Raw genomic sequence first — 17,376 nt, 5'->3', positions numbered from 1 at the left:
GCAGCCGCTGAAACCGGCCCACTGAGCCATCGGCCCACCGGGAAAGTCCCGGTAGTCCCGATGGCCAGTACATGCCTGGATTCAGGTGTATAAAATCAAGCACCTATGCATGCAGAACTGCCTCTACAAACAGTTGTGAAAGAATGGGTTGCTCTCAGGAGCTCACTGAATTCAAGAGCGGTACTGTGATAGGTCAAGTCCATCCGCAAAATTTCCTTGCTACTAAATATTCCACGGTCAGCTGTTAGTGGTATTATAACAAAGTGGAAGCAACTTGGAACAACAGCAACTCAGCCTCGTAGTGGTAGGCCACATAAAATGATAGAGTGGGGTCAGCGCATGCTGAAGCTCAGTGCGCAGAAGTCGCCAACTGTCTGCAGAGTCAATAGCTACAGACCTCCAAACTTCATGTTGCCTTCAGGTTAGCACAACAACAGTGTTTAGAGAGTTTTATGGAGTGGGTTTCAATGGCAGAGAAGCTACATCCAAGCCTTACATCACGAATTGCAATGCAAAGTGTCGGATACAGTGGTGTAAAGCACGCCACCACTGGACTCTAGAGCAATGGAGACGTGTTCTCTGGATGGATGAATCACGCTTCTTTGTCTGGCAATCCAATGGATGTGTCTGGGTTTGGCAGTTGCTAGGAGAATGGTACTTGCCGGACTGCATTGTGCCAAGTGTAAAATTGGTGGAGGGGGGATTACGGTGGGGGGGTTGTTTTTCAGGGGTTGGGCTTGGCCCCTTAGTTCCAGTGAAGGGAACTCTTAAGGCATCAGCATACCAAGACATTTTGGACAATTTCATGCTCCCAACTTTGTGGGAAAAGTTTCGGGATGGCCCCTTCTTGTTCCAACATGACTGCGCACCAGTGCACAAAGCAAGGTCCGTAAAGACATGGATGAGCGAGTTTGGGGTGAAGGAACTTGACTGGCCTGCACAGAGTACACACACAGAAAATCCAGCACTCAATGGGTTAAATGCAATCCGCAGCAGATGAAAAACTTGTGTTGAATGATAAGAAAGTTTATTCAAAAATGCAGCTAGTAAAAACCGTCCTGTTCATTCACAATAATTAGACAGAAAAAAAAAAGGGTTACATAGTCACCTGAAGTCCATTGAGCAACCAGGAGCTTATGCTGAGTTCCAACCAGAGCCGTTCTCCCGAATCACGGGAGAGAGGGGAGAAGAAGGGATGAGCACACTGGAGAGTGAGACAACCGACTGTATCCCTGCTGGGTCGGCTGATGGGTTGGGGGTGGAGACAATGGGTGGCCTGGAAGAGGAGAGTACCTGCACCTATTTTTTTGATGGGAAAAAAAAGCCCTCTTTTCTATCGGAACCAGCATTCACTTTTTCAGCAATCTGGCTACAGTAGCTCCTCTACTGGATCGAACTACACAGGCCAACCTTTGCTGCCCACTTGTATCAATGAGCCTTGGCCGCCCATGACCTTGTTGGTGGTTTGCGGGTTTTCCTTCCTTGGACCACTTTTGGTCGGTCCTGACCACAGCAGACCAGGAACATCCCACAAGAGCTGCAGTTTTGGAGTTTCTCTGACCCAGTCGTCTAGAGCAGCCTTTTTTTAACCAGGGTGCCTTGAGGTTTCTTCGGGGGTGCCTTGGCAAAATGCCTAAAAATCGCCCCAAAATTGTATACAAGCTGGTGTGTGGATAAAGCTGCCTTTTAGTTACACAAAGCCACAAGTTTTCATTGGGCACCATTACAACCTTCTTGAGAGCACCTTAGCTGAGTGATGGAGAAAAATTGAGGGAAAAGAGAAACGTTGGAATACTAGTCAGTGCCAGTTTGCAAAAGTGTATTTGCTTTGGAAGAATCATTTTTAGAATGGGGTGCCTGAAGACTGTTCATATATTTTTAAAGGGTGCCTCAAAACTGTCCATAATTTTTAAAGGGTACCTTGACTTAAAAAAGGTTGAGAAACACTGGTCTAGACATTACAATTTGGTCCTTGTCAAAGCCGCTCAAACCCTTATGCACGGTCAGAATTTCCGACAACCAATTTTCGATGTGAGCTTGTTGTCGGAAAATCCGACCGTGTGTATGCTCCATCAGACATTTTCTGTCGGAATTTCCGACAACAAATGCTTGAGAGCTGGTTCTCAAATTTTCCGACAACAAAACTTGGTCATAGAGTGTCTTATTTGTATTTGTCTGGATTTTATCTGAGGTATAAACTGCGTATATACCCAAGGATGTAAAGTAAGGAATGACAAATTAAATAGACACAACTAGACTTGGAGATTTAATACCCAGTTTTGCTTACACTGTTTTTTGCACAGTAATAATTTGTGATCAGTTGATTTTATTTATATTTTACTTGTACACAGTTTTAGTGGATTCTCTATTTTTACGTTGTTATACAACAGTCGAATGGACCACAAGGTCGCCGACAAAACAAGGAGACTGCAGGATTTATATCCAACACACTGTGGTGATCTCACTTGGAACGCACAGACAGGAAGTGATGTAAGAGTAGAAACAGGAAGTTCCAGGTGAGAGGTCAGTTGGGAGGTAGTACAGAGGAGACATTGCTAGAACTGGCAGCAGAGGAGGTAATATGAATTATTTTATATTTACACCCAGTAACCCCCTGTCATGTCCGTCCTCTTCCTCCATAGTCACTGTGATGTTTTTTATTGCCAATAGATACATCCTAAATATACAGAACCGTTTACCCAACTGTCCATCCAGAGCCTCTGGTTTATAGACCAGATACATCCTAAATATAGAACCATTTATCCAACTGTCCATCCAGATCCTCTGCTTTATAGTCCAGATACATCCTAAATATAGAGCCATTTATCCAACTGTCCATCCAGAGCCATTGGGTTTTAGTCCAGAACATACATATGCATGTATTTTTGTTGCACACTCCTGACCCCTGCACTTTGTGCAGTAAGCATTCCTGAACTTTGCACACTGTGCATTACCCATTCCCGACCACTGTACTCTGTGTGTTATGCACTCCTTATCCCTACACTCTGTGCATTATGTATTCTGGACCTATGAAGTCTGTGTGTTATGTTTTCCATTACCCTGCATCCTGTACATTACATACTCCTGACCCCCTCTATATGCTCTATTTTACTCACTTTTGACAAAAGTGTGACCCCTGCACTCTGTGCCATTTACACTCCTTAAAGTGGTGTTCCACCCTAAAAAAAAAAAGGCATGAATGTGCCTAAAAAAAAAAAATAAAAAAGAACATTTGGAATTTTTTTTTTAACTTACCTCTAAATGCCTGTTGCTAGGGGGTCCCTCGTAGTCTGCCTCTTTCAGAGCCTGGGCTGGTGACATCACTTCCCCTCGGCACAGGAAGGGCTCAGCTCTGCTCCCTCCCTCTTGTCAATCATCTGGAACCCATTACAGGTCCCAGATGACTGAGTGGCCAATCACAGCTCGCGCATACGCAGTGGGTGCCTGGCTGTGAAGCCACAGCTCGGCGCCCACAGTTGCAATGCCGGCTTCGCCGAACAGAGGGGGAGACGAGCGGGGCTTCGATCCCCTACATAGCTGGACCCAGGGACAGGTAAGTGTCCAATTAAAAGTCAGCAGCTGCAGTATTTGTAGCTGCTGACTTTTATTTATTTTTTTTTTAATGAGAACTCCTCTTTAACTTTGCACCCATTCCTTATTTCTGCACTCTATGCATTGCACACTCCTGATACTTTCACTTTGAGCAATATGCACTCCTGAGCCCTGCACTGTGTATTATGTACTTCTGACTAGGGTTGCCACCTGTCCAGGATTCCCCTGGACAGTCCAGGTTTTGAATCATGTGTCCGGGTTTCAAGCAGACTGAAACCCGGACACATTTTGTCAGACAGGGCTGTGGCTCCCCAAGTAACTGAAATAGTCACAGAAATCTGTTGCCATCTGGGAGCTGTGGGTGGCTGTCTGGGGGCATCTTCGGCATCACTGGGGGGGGGCAAGGCGATGATGTCAGCAAGAGTAATTTGGACACACCCACCATTCCCAGCAACTTACCCCATTACTACTCTCCTTGGGGCACCCAAAGATGTCCCAGGTCTTTTATAACCCTATAGTGTATACTACGGAAAAAAATGTGCCTTGTGCCGCTAAAGTGTTCGGGTTTGGCTTGAAGAAAAGGTGGCAACCCTACTCCCGACCCACTGGTACTCTGTATGATACTCACTCCTGATCTCTGTATCCCATGTGTTATTCGTTCCTGAACCCACCAGCCTATGCATTATATACTTTTGACCCCTGCTCATTTTAGGGCCATTGTTGAGTATATGATCTTACTACAGGGATTAGAGTCTGTATGGATCACATGATCTCATCAATGAGGATGGAGGAGGACCCGAGTCACGTGACTGAGAGGATATTAGACCTCACCCTGGAGATCATCTACCTGCTGACCGGAGAGGTGAGGAGGATTCTGGGAGGTCACATGACATCACTCCTATCTCTATTAATAAAACACAGACCTGACCGGAGAGGTGAGGAGGATTCTGGGAGGTCACATGACATTATTGTTGCTCTTTCAATTCAGAGTTTTCCTCCTGTGAAGTCTGGTGACCATCTAACCATCACAGTGCCTTCATCGCATTTGCTGAAACCCAAGAGGAACAATGAGAAGATGATTTTAGAACTCGCCAACAAGATCATTGATCTGCTGACAGGAGAGGTGAGCGGTGCCGGGAATTCTGGGACATTATCCAGTAACAGACAAGGGATGTGTCTGGATGGTGACTGTATCATTGTGTGTGTCAGGTTCCTATAAGGTGTCAGGATGTCACGGCCTCTGTGGGGGAGTGTTTAGAAGGACACATGGATCTCTACAAGGATGTCGCATCACCGGGTAAGAGGAGACTTTATTGTAATGGAGAGAGCAGTACGGAGGGTCCACCTAGATCCCCCATCATCTGATAAACACATAGAAACAATGTATTCAGTCAGTGTGTGTGTTTCCTACAGATGGATCCAGTAATGGGAACCCACCAGAGAGATGTCCCCGTCCTTTGGATTCCACCCAGAAAAGCCACATCATCTCACATAGGGTTAAAGAAGAGATAAAAGAAGAGGATGAGGTTGGTGTGATGGAGGACTCTTCAGGACACAACGATCCCTTCAAGCACAGCATGATGGAGCGATTTAGTGAAACAAACTGCAGGATCCTGATACCAGGTCACATTCAGGTACCCACACTGCTTGTATTAAAAAAACAACAAGAAAAGCACAATAATGTATTAATAAATGCAGAGCTGCTGTCATTTGGGTATTTTATATCTGTCTGGAGTTCAGCTTTAATAGATGTTTTCTATAATTTCGGGGTTTAGGGTGAAGAACCGATTAATATAAAAGCTGAGGTTAAAGAGGAAGAAGTAGAGATGTATGTGGGGGGTGATCAGCCGTCCACGGAGGAGGTTGGGATGAATATGAAGAGTGAACAGGAAGAAATGACTCTACTTATCGACACAAGTAAGTATAGGCACTATGGAAGAATCAGGTCACAGTTTAATTTTACTGTTGAGTATAAGGATTGTAGTTTAAGGAAAATCTTCACATCATCAGATAAGACTGAATTTTTAATGGTTGACCATCAAAGTTTTGAAGACAGAGTCAACTGAAAAAGTTGATGAAGATTATCATTGAAGGTAATGAAGGGGTCAACATATCCTGATTAGTGTCGGGATGGTTGGGGTAATTTACAGAAAATAATATCTAATCTAATGATCTAAATATAAATATTTGGACCATTTGCTATGGAAAAATTATGATTTTGAAGTCTTGTCAATCACGTTTTCCCTCATGCACAAGACAAAAAGTAAACTCTCTCCTGCGCTCATGTATGGTGCTCATAGTCAGTAGATGCCCTCTGTTTCTGTAGCACTTCAAATTCTTGAGGGGCCACTAATCTTTGCTGCTCTCTTGGGACTGGGGTGGTCCCAAAAGATTGCTCACTGTAGAAGGAAAGAAGAGGGCGCACCAGCCTAGCGCATTACCTTCATACATTATTTATTAATTTAATAAAACAAGTATTATACTCACAAACCAATATGTATGTGTACACACTTAGCATAAACCAGAAACAAGTTCACCAGGAACGCTGCTTCGACAACCTTATACGGGAAGAAACCATGCAGGTCTGCTAGGGCTGATGAGTTTTGAGGAGGGTTACCTCTTCCTCAGAGCTTCATTTAATTCCAGTAATGTCATGTCCTCAACAAAGGAGGAGATACTGTACACCATATGAAAAGTTCATCTCCATTTCTCAATATAACGTCGTGTTCCCAAAAAATTAGGTGGAGATACTGTACACCATATGAAAGGTCCATCTCCATTCCTCAATATAACGTCATGTTCCCAACAAATGAGGAGGAGATACTGTACATCATATGAAAGGTCCATCTCCATTCCTCAATATAACGTCATGTTCCCAACAAATGAGGAGGAGATACTGTACATCATATGAAAGGTCCATCTCCATTCCTCAATATAACGTCATGTTCCCAACAAATGAGGAGGAGATACTGTACACCATATGAAAGGTCCATCTCCATTCCTCAATATAACGTCGTGTTCCCAAAAAATGAGGTGGAGATAATGTACACCATATGAAAGGTCCATCTCCATTCCTCAATATAATGTCATGTTTCCAACAAATGAGGAGGAGATACTGTACACCATATGAAAGGTCCATCTCCATTCCTCAATATAACGTCATGTTCCCAAGAAATGAGGAGGAGATACTGTACGCCATATGAAAAGGTCCATCTCCATTCCTTAATATAACATCATGTTCCCAATAAATGAGGCGGCGATACTGTACACATAAAAGAAAATGTTGGGACATAGGCCTCATCCAAGAATTGTAAACGAAAATTAGGTGAATACCCGGGTACAAACGCCCTAAACCCTACAAAGGCGGACTATAGTGACCATAGAGTGGAAACATGTTTCAAAAATATAACAAAGTTTATTGTATAATCACCATAAATCACCAAAAAGACTGTTGTCCTCTCCCCACACACATGGGGGGGCTATAACATACTTATTAAAAACACAATGTTTGGTAAGTATACTGTACAAGGCTTGAACCAATTAATCTGGTGTTGTCTGTATGGTTGACGCTTTACCAAAAGAAAATGGCTTCCTCAGGACCCAGACAACTTACATGACTGTTATTACTGACCTTTTTATATTTTATTTAATTTTTCTTTCCAGCAGATGGATGTGATGTCAGGAATTCCTCGGAGAGACATCTTCTATTATCTGCTGATTGTAAGTCAGAAGATAATGTCATCACACAGGATCCTCCAGGAGGAAATCCAAATACACCAAATATACATCACAGACCTTCCTGTCCGGAGACATCAATGGATCCCTCTGATCAGGGGGAATCTTCTCATCAATCACATACTATGATAAAAGCAAATGTCTGTATAAGCTCTCGCACTGCATATAGATCCGTAGATCCATCTAATCTCAAGGGATCTTCCTCACCCCATGAAGGAGCTCACAGGGGTGGGAGTCTATACTCATGTTTGGGATGTGGGAAATCCTTCAGGACAAAATCCGAACTTCAAATACATCTCAGATCTCACACCAGTGTAACTTTTAATTGTTCGGAATGTGGGAAATCTTTTAAAAAGGAAAGCGAACTACTTACCCACCAGAGGATTCACACATATTCATGTTCAGAGTGCGGGAAACCCTTTTCTAAGAAAAGAAACCTTATTAGACATATGAAAAGTCACTCGAGCGAGCGTCTTTTTCCATGTCCAGAATGCGAGAAGTGTTTTACACGTAAAGATAATCTGCTTAGACATGAGACTACACACACTGGCCAATTCTGCTGATAACTGTACAGATCCATAGCTCCGCTCAAGACTGGCCTCTCATATACATGGACACTCTGGGTGCTGGCAACTATAGTCCGTCTTCACTCTCGTTTGAAAATATGAAAGAATATCAGTCGCACTCCGCTTAGCTCTTCCTATTTTAATATTTAATAATCAATAAGGTGACTGCATTTAGCAATGTCTCTACTCAAGAACCAACCATCCATGACGCGTTTCACCCAGATTGTCCCCAGCCCCCAGTTATAGCCTTGTTGAAGCAAACCAACATCGCCCACACTCTACTTAGCTCCTCTTGCCGTATTTTTGAATAGTCAATAAGTTGACTGCCCACAGCAGTTTCTTCGAACAAAGAAACCATCCTTGACGCATTTCATGTGAAACGCGTCAAGAAGGTTGGTTCTTGGGTGGAGACATTGCTGTAGGCAGTCATATTTTTTACTTAAATCATACATAAGAGGAGCTAAACAGAGTGTGGCTGATGTCGGTTTCCTTCAACAGCGCTATAACTGGGTGCTGGGGACAATCTGGGTGCTGGCCACTATAGTCTGTCTCTACTTTCCATTGAAAGTATGAAAGAATATCAGCCACACTTTTCTTAGCTCCTCTTACCATTTTAACAGTCAATAGGTGGACTGCATACGGCAATGTCTTCACCCAAGAACCAACCTTCCTTGACGCGTTTCACAGGAAACACGTCAAGGAAGGTTGCTTCTTGGTTGGAGTCATTGCTGTATACAGTCAACTTATTGACTAATAAATAATATGGTAAGAGGAGCTAAGCAGAGTGTGGCTGATGTTGGTTTGCTTCAACAGCGCTATAACTGGGTGCTGGGGACAGTCTGGGTGCTGGCCACTATAGTCTGTCTCCACTCTCCATAAAAAATATAAAAGAATATCAGCCGCACTCTGCTTAGCTCCTCATACAGGATTATTTATTAGTCAATAAGTTGACTGCATACAGTAATGTCTTCTACTGAGAACCAACCTTCCTTGGCACGTTTCAGGTGAACGTTTCAGGAAGCTTGCCACTATAGTCCTTCACTCTCCATTGTAAGTATTAAAGCATATCAGCCACACTTAGCTCCTCGTACCTCAATATTTATTAGTAAAAAAAAGTGACCGCACTCAGCAATGTCTATACTCAAGAACCAACCTTCCTTGACGCGTTTCACCCAGATTGTCTCCAGCACCCAGTTATAGTGTTGTTGAAGCAAACCAACATCAGCCACACTCTGCTTAGCTCCTCTTGCCGTATTATTGAAGAGTAAATAAGTTGACTGCATACAGTAGTGTTTCCACCCAAGAACCAACATTCCTAGATGTGTTTCACATGAAACACGTCAAGGAAGGGTGGATACTTTGAGGACATCGCTGTAGGCAGTCAACTTATTGACAATTCAATAATATGGCAAGAGGAGCTAAGCAGACTGTGGCTGATGTTGGTTTGCTTCAGCAACACTATAACTAGGTGCTGGGGACAATCTGGATGAAACGCGTCACGAAAGGTTGAGACATTGCTGAATTCAGTCACCTTATTGACTATTAAATATTGAGGTAGGAGGAGCTAAGCGGAGTGTGGCTGTTATTCTTTCATACTGTCAATGGAGAGTGGAGACGGACCATTAAATGCTTCAAGGAAGGTTGGTACTTGGGTGGAAACATTGTCGTATACAGTCAGCTTATTGACTATTAAATAATACGCTAAGAGGAGTTATGCGACTGACGTCGGTTTGCTTCAACTACTCTATAACAAATTCATCAGTTTGATATTGTTCTCGAGGACTTCAATAGACATACTAGAGTCACGAAGTGGAAATGGTCAGAGTGGTCAATGATGACACATTGGGACAACTAGAGAAGATGATAACACATTGTTCCTTTTAAGATGGAGACAAGCATTTCTAATATCTTGTGCAAGGAACACCTTTTGGTTGGTTGCTACTTATCATTTGCTCTTTGTTCTTTTTTTTACTGAAGAAGCTGGCCTGTCATTGGTCAGGACAATCGATGATTATTAATAGATTTGAAATATCTTCATGTATTTGATTAAATGTACAAAACATGTTTTCGAATACTGCTCGGTTATATTGTGTTACCTATTCTACACTTTAAAATATTCTATTTTGATAAGAATGAGGGTGCCCTCGTTATCTAGACCAGCCTTCCTCAACTAGGGTTCTGTGGAATGCTAAGGTTCCTCCAGAGGTTTCTTGGTCAATGAGCAACTTCTGCCTTTCAGTTAAGTAACTATTGATGCCAATGGTCTTTTTAGCTATCTAGGGGGGATTCTTCCTACTGACCCAAAATCTAAGGAGAATTCTCCCTTTTGACCATCAAACTATTGTACCGTAAGCTGTAGATATAGTGATTGTTAGTAGAGGTTCCCTGAGACCAGAAAGGTATTTCAAGGGTTCCTCCATATTAAAAAGGTTGAGAAAGGCTGATCTAGACCTACTCTGGAGTGTGTGGGAGTCACTAACCACCTGTAATTATCGATAAGTATCTGTTTGTAGATTGCCATTACTAAATATTTGTATAGGTGCCTTTGTTATTTTTATAATAAGGGTGAGGTTTTACTTTAAGTTCCATTTGGGGTGGTAGTTCCTCCTGTTAGGATTCCAAGGGCTGGTGTCAGGGATGGGGACTGCAGGCATCCAGCAGCATAGATGGCCAGATCTGCGTAGCTGCACTCAGGAAATGGAAACCAGACGATATATAATTTAAGCAAGTTTATTAACATTGAAACAAAACACATCCAAGCACCAGCGATACACAGCAAATGTGAAGATACAAGTGAACCATAACCAAATGACAAAATACCTAACAAGCAACCTAAGTATCATAAAGTCCAACTAGAAGATTAACTATATACAATATATACAAAATGGGGAACACGGAAAAACAGGGTAATACCAGGGATGCAAGGAAGGAGGAAACCAGGACTAAGACTAAGATAGGGAACAAGGGGGGGCAGATACACGGCAGCAGGGTACAGGATGCAGGGCAAGATCATGAGCATGAGCCGGGTTTAGAATAAATTAGCAAGCAGGCACTGGCTAGCAGGACAAAACACTGAAGCACAAGGGAAATGTAGAGGAGGAACTAAATACCCTCCCAGCAGCCAACACCAGGTGGAGACCGATTACTGCGATCTTCTGGGAAACACCCATTGGAGGACACCAGAACTACAACCTTCTGCTCCAGGAACCACAGTGCCACAAGCAGGTGATCCAGGTCCTGACACCATCACCGCCATCTTGGTTACCCTCCTCATGGGCACAGGTGCAAACTGATTACTGAGATCTGCTGGGAGACACCCACTGGTGGACACCAGAACTACAAACTTCTTCTCTGGGAACCACAGGGCCTCTAGGAGGTGATTCAGGTCCTGGCAGCTGGTATCCTCTAGAGTGGATGTGACTAGGTGTATGGAACGGCACAAAGAACACGAAACCCAAACTTAAGTATTAATAAATGTGATTTATCAGGGAAATGGCACAGAAGACAAGTAATATAAACACAGCAATCAATACGAACATCCAAATATACCAATATAGAAAAACCCAATGTTCTTCTATAAAAGGGAACCTAACCAATGGAAATGAAACCAACTAAAACAAACATGAGCAAACCTACTTCAACTAACTAAGCTGAGGAGCAAGGAATAGCAAGTCAAGTCAAGTTCAGCAGAACATTCCAGGTGAGGAGTTTCAAAGAGGCCCACAGATCATGCAAGAAAAATTGTGAGGCTCCAGGGTTCTCGGCGTCAATACCACAGCTGATATCTATGCATAAAAAGTGTAGAGGAGGAACGCTCAGTAATATCCTATTTCGTTTACCTGTACATAGTGTAACAACATGTCTCTAACCAATAGAAAATACAATCCCCCCCTCTAGGGTTGCCACCTTTTCTTCAAGCCAAACCCGAACACTTTTGCCACCTGGGACACCTTTGAGTGCCCCAAGGAGAGTAGTAATGCTGTGCGCCTAGCGTGCCGCAGCGAACAGTGGGTGTGACCAAATTGCTCTTGTTGATGTCATTGCCCTGTCCCCCAGTGAAGTCGAACCCGCCCCCAGACAGCTGCCTGCAGCTCCCGGACAGCAACAGATTTGTGTGTGACTATCTTGGTTACTTGGGAAGCCACAGTCCGGTCTGAATAATGTGTCCGGGTTTCAGTCCACCTGAAACCCGGACAAATGATTCAAAACCCAGACTGTCCGGGGGAATCCCGAACAGGTGGCAACCCTACCCCCCCTCCCCGCCCTGCACTGTCCCCAGCTTGTGCGGGCATAATACCCAAACTGCCAACTTAGGAAAAACATTGTCCAACCTGAGAAGAAAATGCATAGAAACCATTGTGTGCATGGTACAGAATCAAGTACCTGTAAGCATTTCCCAGCTGTGAATAAAAAGGATATGAAGTAAAGTATGTATAGTAATACATTCCAGCACAGGTTGCTTAAAGAGTCGGGGGGGGGGGGGGACTTTGCGGTTTAACGAAACACAACATAGGACACGGACCACATGTTCAGGTGGGCATCTTGGTGAATTGTTTGTCCGCTTCCGCCGGGAAAAACTGTAATCTGGATCGCAAAAGGGTAAGGAAAAAACAGTCTGACCCTGAGTAAAAGCTAAATATTTCCAGGCATTTTGTAATCAGGCTGAGCAGCTCGAATGTGAGCGAATGTAAGCCAACAGTGAAATAGGTAAGTTCCAAGGATATTGCTCCTGCATGTACAGTTGTAGGAATATAAAGCGGGCATATATTCTTTAATCGCTTCCTGACAAGGGCACGCCGATATACGTCGGCAGAATGGCGCTGGTGGGCAAAAGGGCGTACAGGTACGTCCCCTTTAAGAAGCGGCGCTGCGGGCGAGCGCGCACCGCATTCTCCATGACCGTGGGTCCCGCGGACTCGATGTCCACCAGGTACCCGCGATCGTGTCATGGAGACTTAGAACGGGGAGGTGCACGTTTTGCCTGGTGACTGGACAGAGATCACTGCTCTCTGTCATCGGCAGCAGTGATTGCTGTCATGTGTGTTGTAGCCCATTCCCCCCACAGTTAGAATCACTCCCTAGGACACACTTAACCCCTTCATCGCCCCCTGGTGGTTAACCCCTTCAATGCCAGTGTCATTTATACAGTAGTCAGTGCATTATTATAGCACTGATCGCTGTATAAATGATAATGGTCCCAAAATAGTGTCAAAAGTGACCAATGTGTCCGCCATAATGTCGCAGTCTCGATAAAAATCGCAGATTGCCACCATTACTACTAAAAAAAAAAAATTAAAAATAAAAATGCCATAAAACTATCCCCTATTTTGTAGACGCTATAACTTTTGCGCAAACCAATCGATATACACTTATTGCAATTTTTTTTACCAAAAATATGTAGAAGAATAGGTATCGGCCTAAACTGATGAAAAAAAATAGTTTTTTTATATATTTTTGGGGGATATTTATTATAGCAAAAAGTAAAAAAAATAATGCGTTTTTTTCAAAATTGTCGCTCTTTTTTTTGCTTATAGCGCAAAAAATTAAAAACGCAGAGGTGATCAAACACCACCAAAAGAAAACTCTATCTGTGGGAAAAAAAGGACGTCAATTTTGTTTGGGTGCCACGTCGCTGGACCGCGCAATTGTCAGTTAAAGCGACGAAGTGCCGAATCGAAAAAAGTGCTCTGGTCAGGAAGGGGGTAAATTCTTCCAGGGCTGAAGTGGTTAAAGGACAGCATGGAAACAAAACAGGCTGTGGAGCAAGTCCATGTATCCATGGAACATAGGAGGTAGTGAGATCTGAGAGCAGTCAAACATCATCAGGGGGGATAAAATGAGTAGGCGGTTGATATAGAGCCTGGGTTCCAGAGACCATAGATTACAAGAGTTAGTCAGATGGGGATTTAGGAAGAATACTAAGAAGAGCAGAAGACATACTTAGCTGTGGGTTTCCCTGCGCTCAAGCCAGGAGATGGCTGCCTCTGGATCATCAAAAAAGTGCACTCTGTCGTCGCCCTCCATCCGGAGGCGGGCAGAGAAGAGCATGGCACATTTAACGTGCTTAATACGTAGGCGCCTTTTAGCTTAAGTGAAGCTTTTGCGTCCGGGCTGCACTTCTGCAGAGAAATCCGAGAACACTGCAATCATCTTATTGCCTTATGGAATATTTCCCTTCTCTCTGCTTAAGCGCAGTATGGTATCCCAGTCTCTATAGTTAAGGAATTTTGCAATGAATGTGCAAGGTGGGGCCCTGACCAGGGGGTGGTCTCCCGGACATGCGGTGGGCGGCCCGTTCAACAACAAACATAGGGGAAAAGGCCTCCTTACCATATGTGGTGCACAGGAGTCGTTCCAGGAATGAGGATGGGTCTGGATGAGAAGATCCTCTTCTCCTTCAGGAAGACCGATGAATCTCAGGTTGCTCCTTCTGAGCCTGTTTTCCATTTCGTCCTGCTTTTGGAGAGATTGATTCACTTGTAGCTGCATGTTGTTTGTAGAGATCTGGAGGGGGGGGGGGATCCTCCACAGTGCTCAGCCGAGTTTCTGTGTCCTTAACTCCATCCCTTAGCTTCTGGAAGTCTTGCCTCACCAAGGAGATGTCCACCTTCACTTCCTCAATCCTGGCGGCCAAGGTGGTTTGGCAGGATGTTATGGCTTCTTGGCAGGCAGTGATAGCGTCGAGGACTCTCGCTGTGTCAGCTCCTGCAGCAGTCCCCTCTCCCAGCGTGGTGCCACCATCTTGCTCCAGGGGGTCCTGGTAGGGTTGCCACCTCATCCCTTTTAACCCCGAACACATATTAAATACACAGGTTGTGTGGCTGATTAAAGTGGTAATAAAACTCACTTGGTGCCTTATATGAATTAAATTAGCCTCAGAACCTGTGTAATTCATATGTGTTCGGGTTTAAAGAGATGAGGTGGCAACCCTAGGTCCCTGGTCTGTCCAGCAATATTTGTCCAGCTTGGCCGCTGTTTGGACATGTTCTCTGGAAGCACCGGGTGTTCAGGCGGCCGAAAATAGGTGGGTTGCGGGTGATGGGGTGCCTGGATATGTCGGTAAGGATATCGGGTTGGCGGAGCTCAGCTCACCAGCGTCCTACTGCATGCCGCTCCAGGCAACCCCCCCCTGTATTTCAATATTTAGTTGTATGTTATATGTTATATATATAGTTATAGTTATATGTTTTAAAATGTATAAATATTAAAACTCTATCACATTGCTGTTTTAATTTTTTAAAATTTTTTTTTACTGTCTGAATTTTATCTGAAGTATAATCCATGGGTAAAACCATTGATGGAACATAATCGAGGAATGGAACATGAGGCAGCAAGTAAAAATGTTAAAAAATAACGTAGAATGCAGTATTTATATTCAACACAAGATGGTGATCTCCCTTGGAAAGTACATACAGGAAGTGATGTATGTTCGAACAGGAAGTGATGTCGTTTAAACAGGAAATTCCGGGTGAAAAGTGAGGTGGACGGAAGTAGAGAGGAGACATTGCTGGAACTGGCAGTAGAGGAGGTAATAAGATATTATTTTATATTTACACCCAGTAATCCCCCGTCATGTCTGTCCTCTTCCTCCATAGTCACTGTGATGGCTGTTATGGTTTATAGATCAGATACATCCTAAATATAGAACCATTTATCCAACTGTCCATCCAGAGCCTCTGGTTTATAGATCGTATACATCCTAAATATAGAACCATTTATCCAACTGTCCATCCAGAGCCTCTGGTTTATAGACCAGATACATCCTAAATATAGAACCATTTATCCAACTGTCCATCCAGAGCCTCTGGTTTATAGACCGGATACATCCTAAATATAGAACCATTTATCCAACTGTCCATCCAGAGCCTCTGGTTTATAGATCGTATACATCCTAAATATAGAGCCATTTATCCTACTGTCCATCCAGAGCCTCTGGTTTACAATAGAGATATAGCCTAAATGTTTGGATAGTGACCGAATCATTGTGTGTGTCCGGTTCCTACAAGGATGATCACAGCATCTCATATAAGTTTAAGTGGAAAAATAATAAATAATAGCTGATACATCAATTTAGACTTGCTTGTTGTCTATATTGTTAGATCTAATCCCGTTTTTATTAAATAATCAGGGTATAAAGCCGATGATTGTTAATGGGCTTTTAAAGACGAGAAAAAAAGAGGAGCATGGTGAGGTTGGTGTAATGGAGAAGTTTTCAGGATATAAAGACCCCTTGAAGGACATTGTGATGGAACCATTTAGTGACACAAATCCACCAGAGAGATGTCCCCGTCCTCTGTATTCCCGGGATTCCACACAGGAAGGTCACACCATCCCTCACCATCATCAGGTAGGTGGACCCGGTGTATAGAACACAGAAGTGATTCTAAACTTTATGAGATGACCTTCTTCTATGTATCCTCTTGTTCTACTGTTGTCTTCTACATGCAGTCTTAGTTGCCCTCACTGTTTCTAGCTAACCATTAGGACACCTCCCAGTTTTATTTAATTTTTTTAAACCAATATAAGTAACTTTTTTCTGTTAGTCATGTGTTCTCTTCTTCTTTGTGTTTCTCGAACGTGCTGAATGACATGGTGCTGTTTGTTCCTGTGAGTCCAGGCCAGTGTGTTGATGCACGCCAAGACGGTGGCCTCCTGGGCCCACTAAAAATAGGAAGAAGACTTGATCTGAAATGAGCAGCAGATCTTTCTCTGCTGCAGGTCAATAACTTCTACCAGTCTTGTCCCTCCTCCAGCCTGGGACTGGACAATGAATGGAGAGCAAGCAGATTGATGAGCCCACCTCTCTTTTAGGCTCGATTCACAGCTATGCATGTTGCTTTTGAGCATTTTTGGAGTTTTTTTTGTGATGCTTGCCACGTTTTTGAGCAGCGTTTTTACAGCGTTTTTGTGGCGTTTTTGCCGCGTTTTTTTTTTTTTTTTTTTTTTTTTTACAGTTTTTTTTAGACTGTATACAGTCTAAAAAAAAATTAAAAAAAAAAAACCAAAAACGCATCAAAAACGCTGTAAAAAGGCATTGATGTGAACATGTTCCATAGGAACCCATGTTAAAAAATTCCCATGCATTTCTGCAAAATGCATCAAAAAACGCGCTAGTGTGACTGGAGCCCTACTCTATTTCCTCCTATCAGCATGTCCCTTGTTAGCACTGCAGTAGAGCTGATTGTGTCCTGGTTCTGCTCCTGCTTTTCCCAGTCTGAGCTGTGCTGTACAGGGACTACAAAAGACTGTTACCAGGTCACACTGACTGTATTAAAAACATAAAACATACTTAATGATGCATTAATGAATGGAGCTCTGCATCCATGTATTTCTTTTATATCTCCCTGGAGTTCAGCTTTAATAGAAGGTTTCTATTATGTTTAGGGTGAAGAACAAATTAATTTAAAAACTGAGATAAAGCAGGAAGAAGTAGAGACGTATGTGGGGGGTGATCAGCCGTCCACGAAGGAGGTTGGGATGAAGAATGAACAAGATGGAAATTCTCTACATATTGACCCAAGTA

The 17,376-nt window shown here is 43.4% G+C and overlaps 1 protein-coding gene across 1 annotated transcript in view; it reads left to right on the top strand.

Annotated features, from left to right (window-relative positions):
• Positions 1-2,493: 2,493 nt before the first annotated feature.
• Positions 2,494-17,376, top strand: part of LOC141106920 (uncharacterized) — a 30,653-nt gene continuing 15,770 nt past the window's right edge. Inside the window, exons 1-9 of the mRNA XM_073597850.1 lie at positions 2,494-2,576; positions 4,296-4,414; positions 4,541-4,675; positions 4,762-4,849; positions 4,966-5,186; positions 5,328-5,469; positions 7,216-7,836; positions 15,953-16,200; positions 17,238-17,373. Of these exons, the coding sequence (XP_073453951.1) occupies positions 4,310-4,414; positions 4,541-4,675; positions 4,762-4,849; positions 4,966-5,186; positions 5,328-5,469; positions 7,216-7,836; positions 15,953-16,200; positions 17,238-17,373 (1,696 nt within the window). The 5' untranslated portion in view covers positions 2,494-2,576; positions 4,296-4,309. The remainder of the gene's footprint in view (positions 2,577-4,295; positions 4,415-4,540; positions 4,676-4,761; positions 4,850-4,965; positions 5,187-5,327; positions 5,470-7,215; positions 7,837-15,952; positions 16,201-17,237; positions 17,374-17,376) is intronic.

This window comes from Aquarana catesbeiana, linkage group LG08, assembly GCF_042186555.1.
Source record: "Aquarana catesbeiana isolate 2022-GZ linkage group LG08, ASM4218655v1, whole genome shotgun sequence".
In the NCBI taxonomy this organism is placed as follows: domain Eukaryota; kingdom Metazoa; phylum Chordata; class Amphibia; order Anura; family Ranidae; genus Aquarana; species Aquarana catesbeiana.
This window is presented reverse-complemented; position numbering and strand designations above follow the sequence as displayed.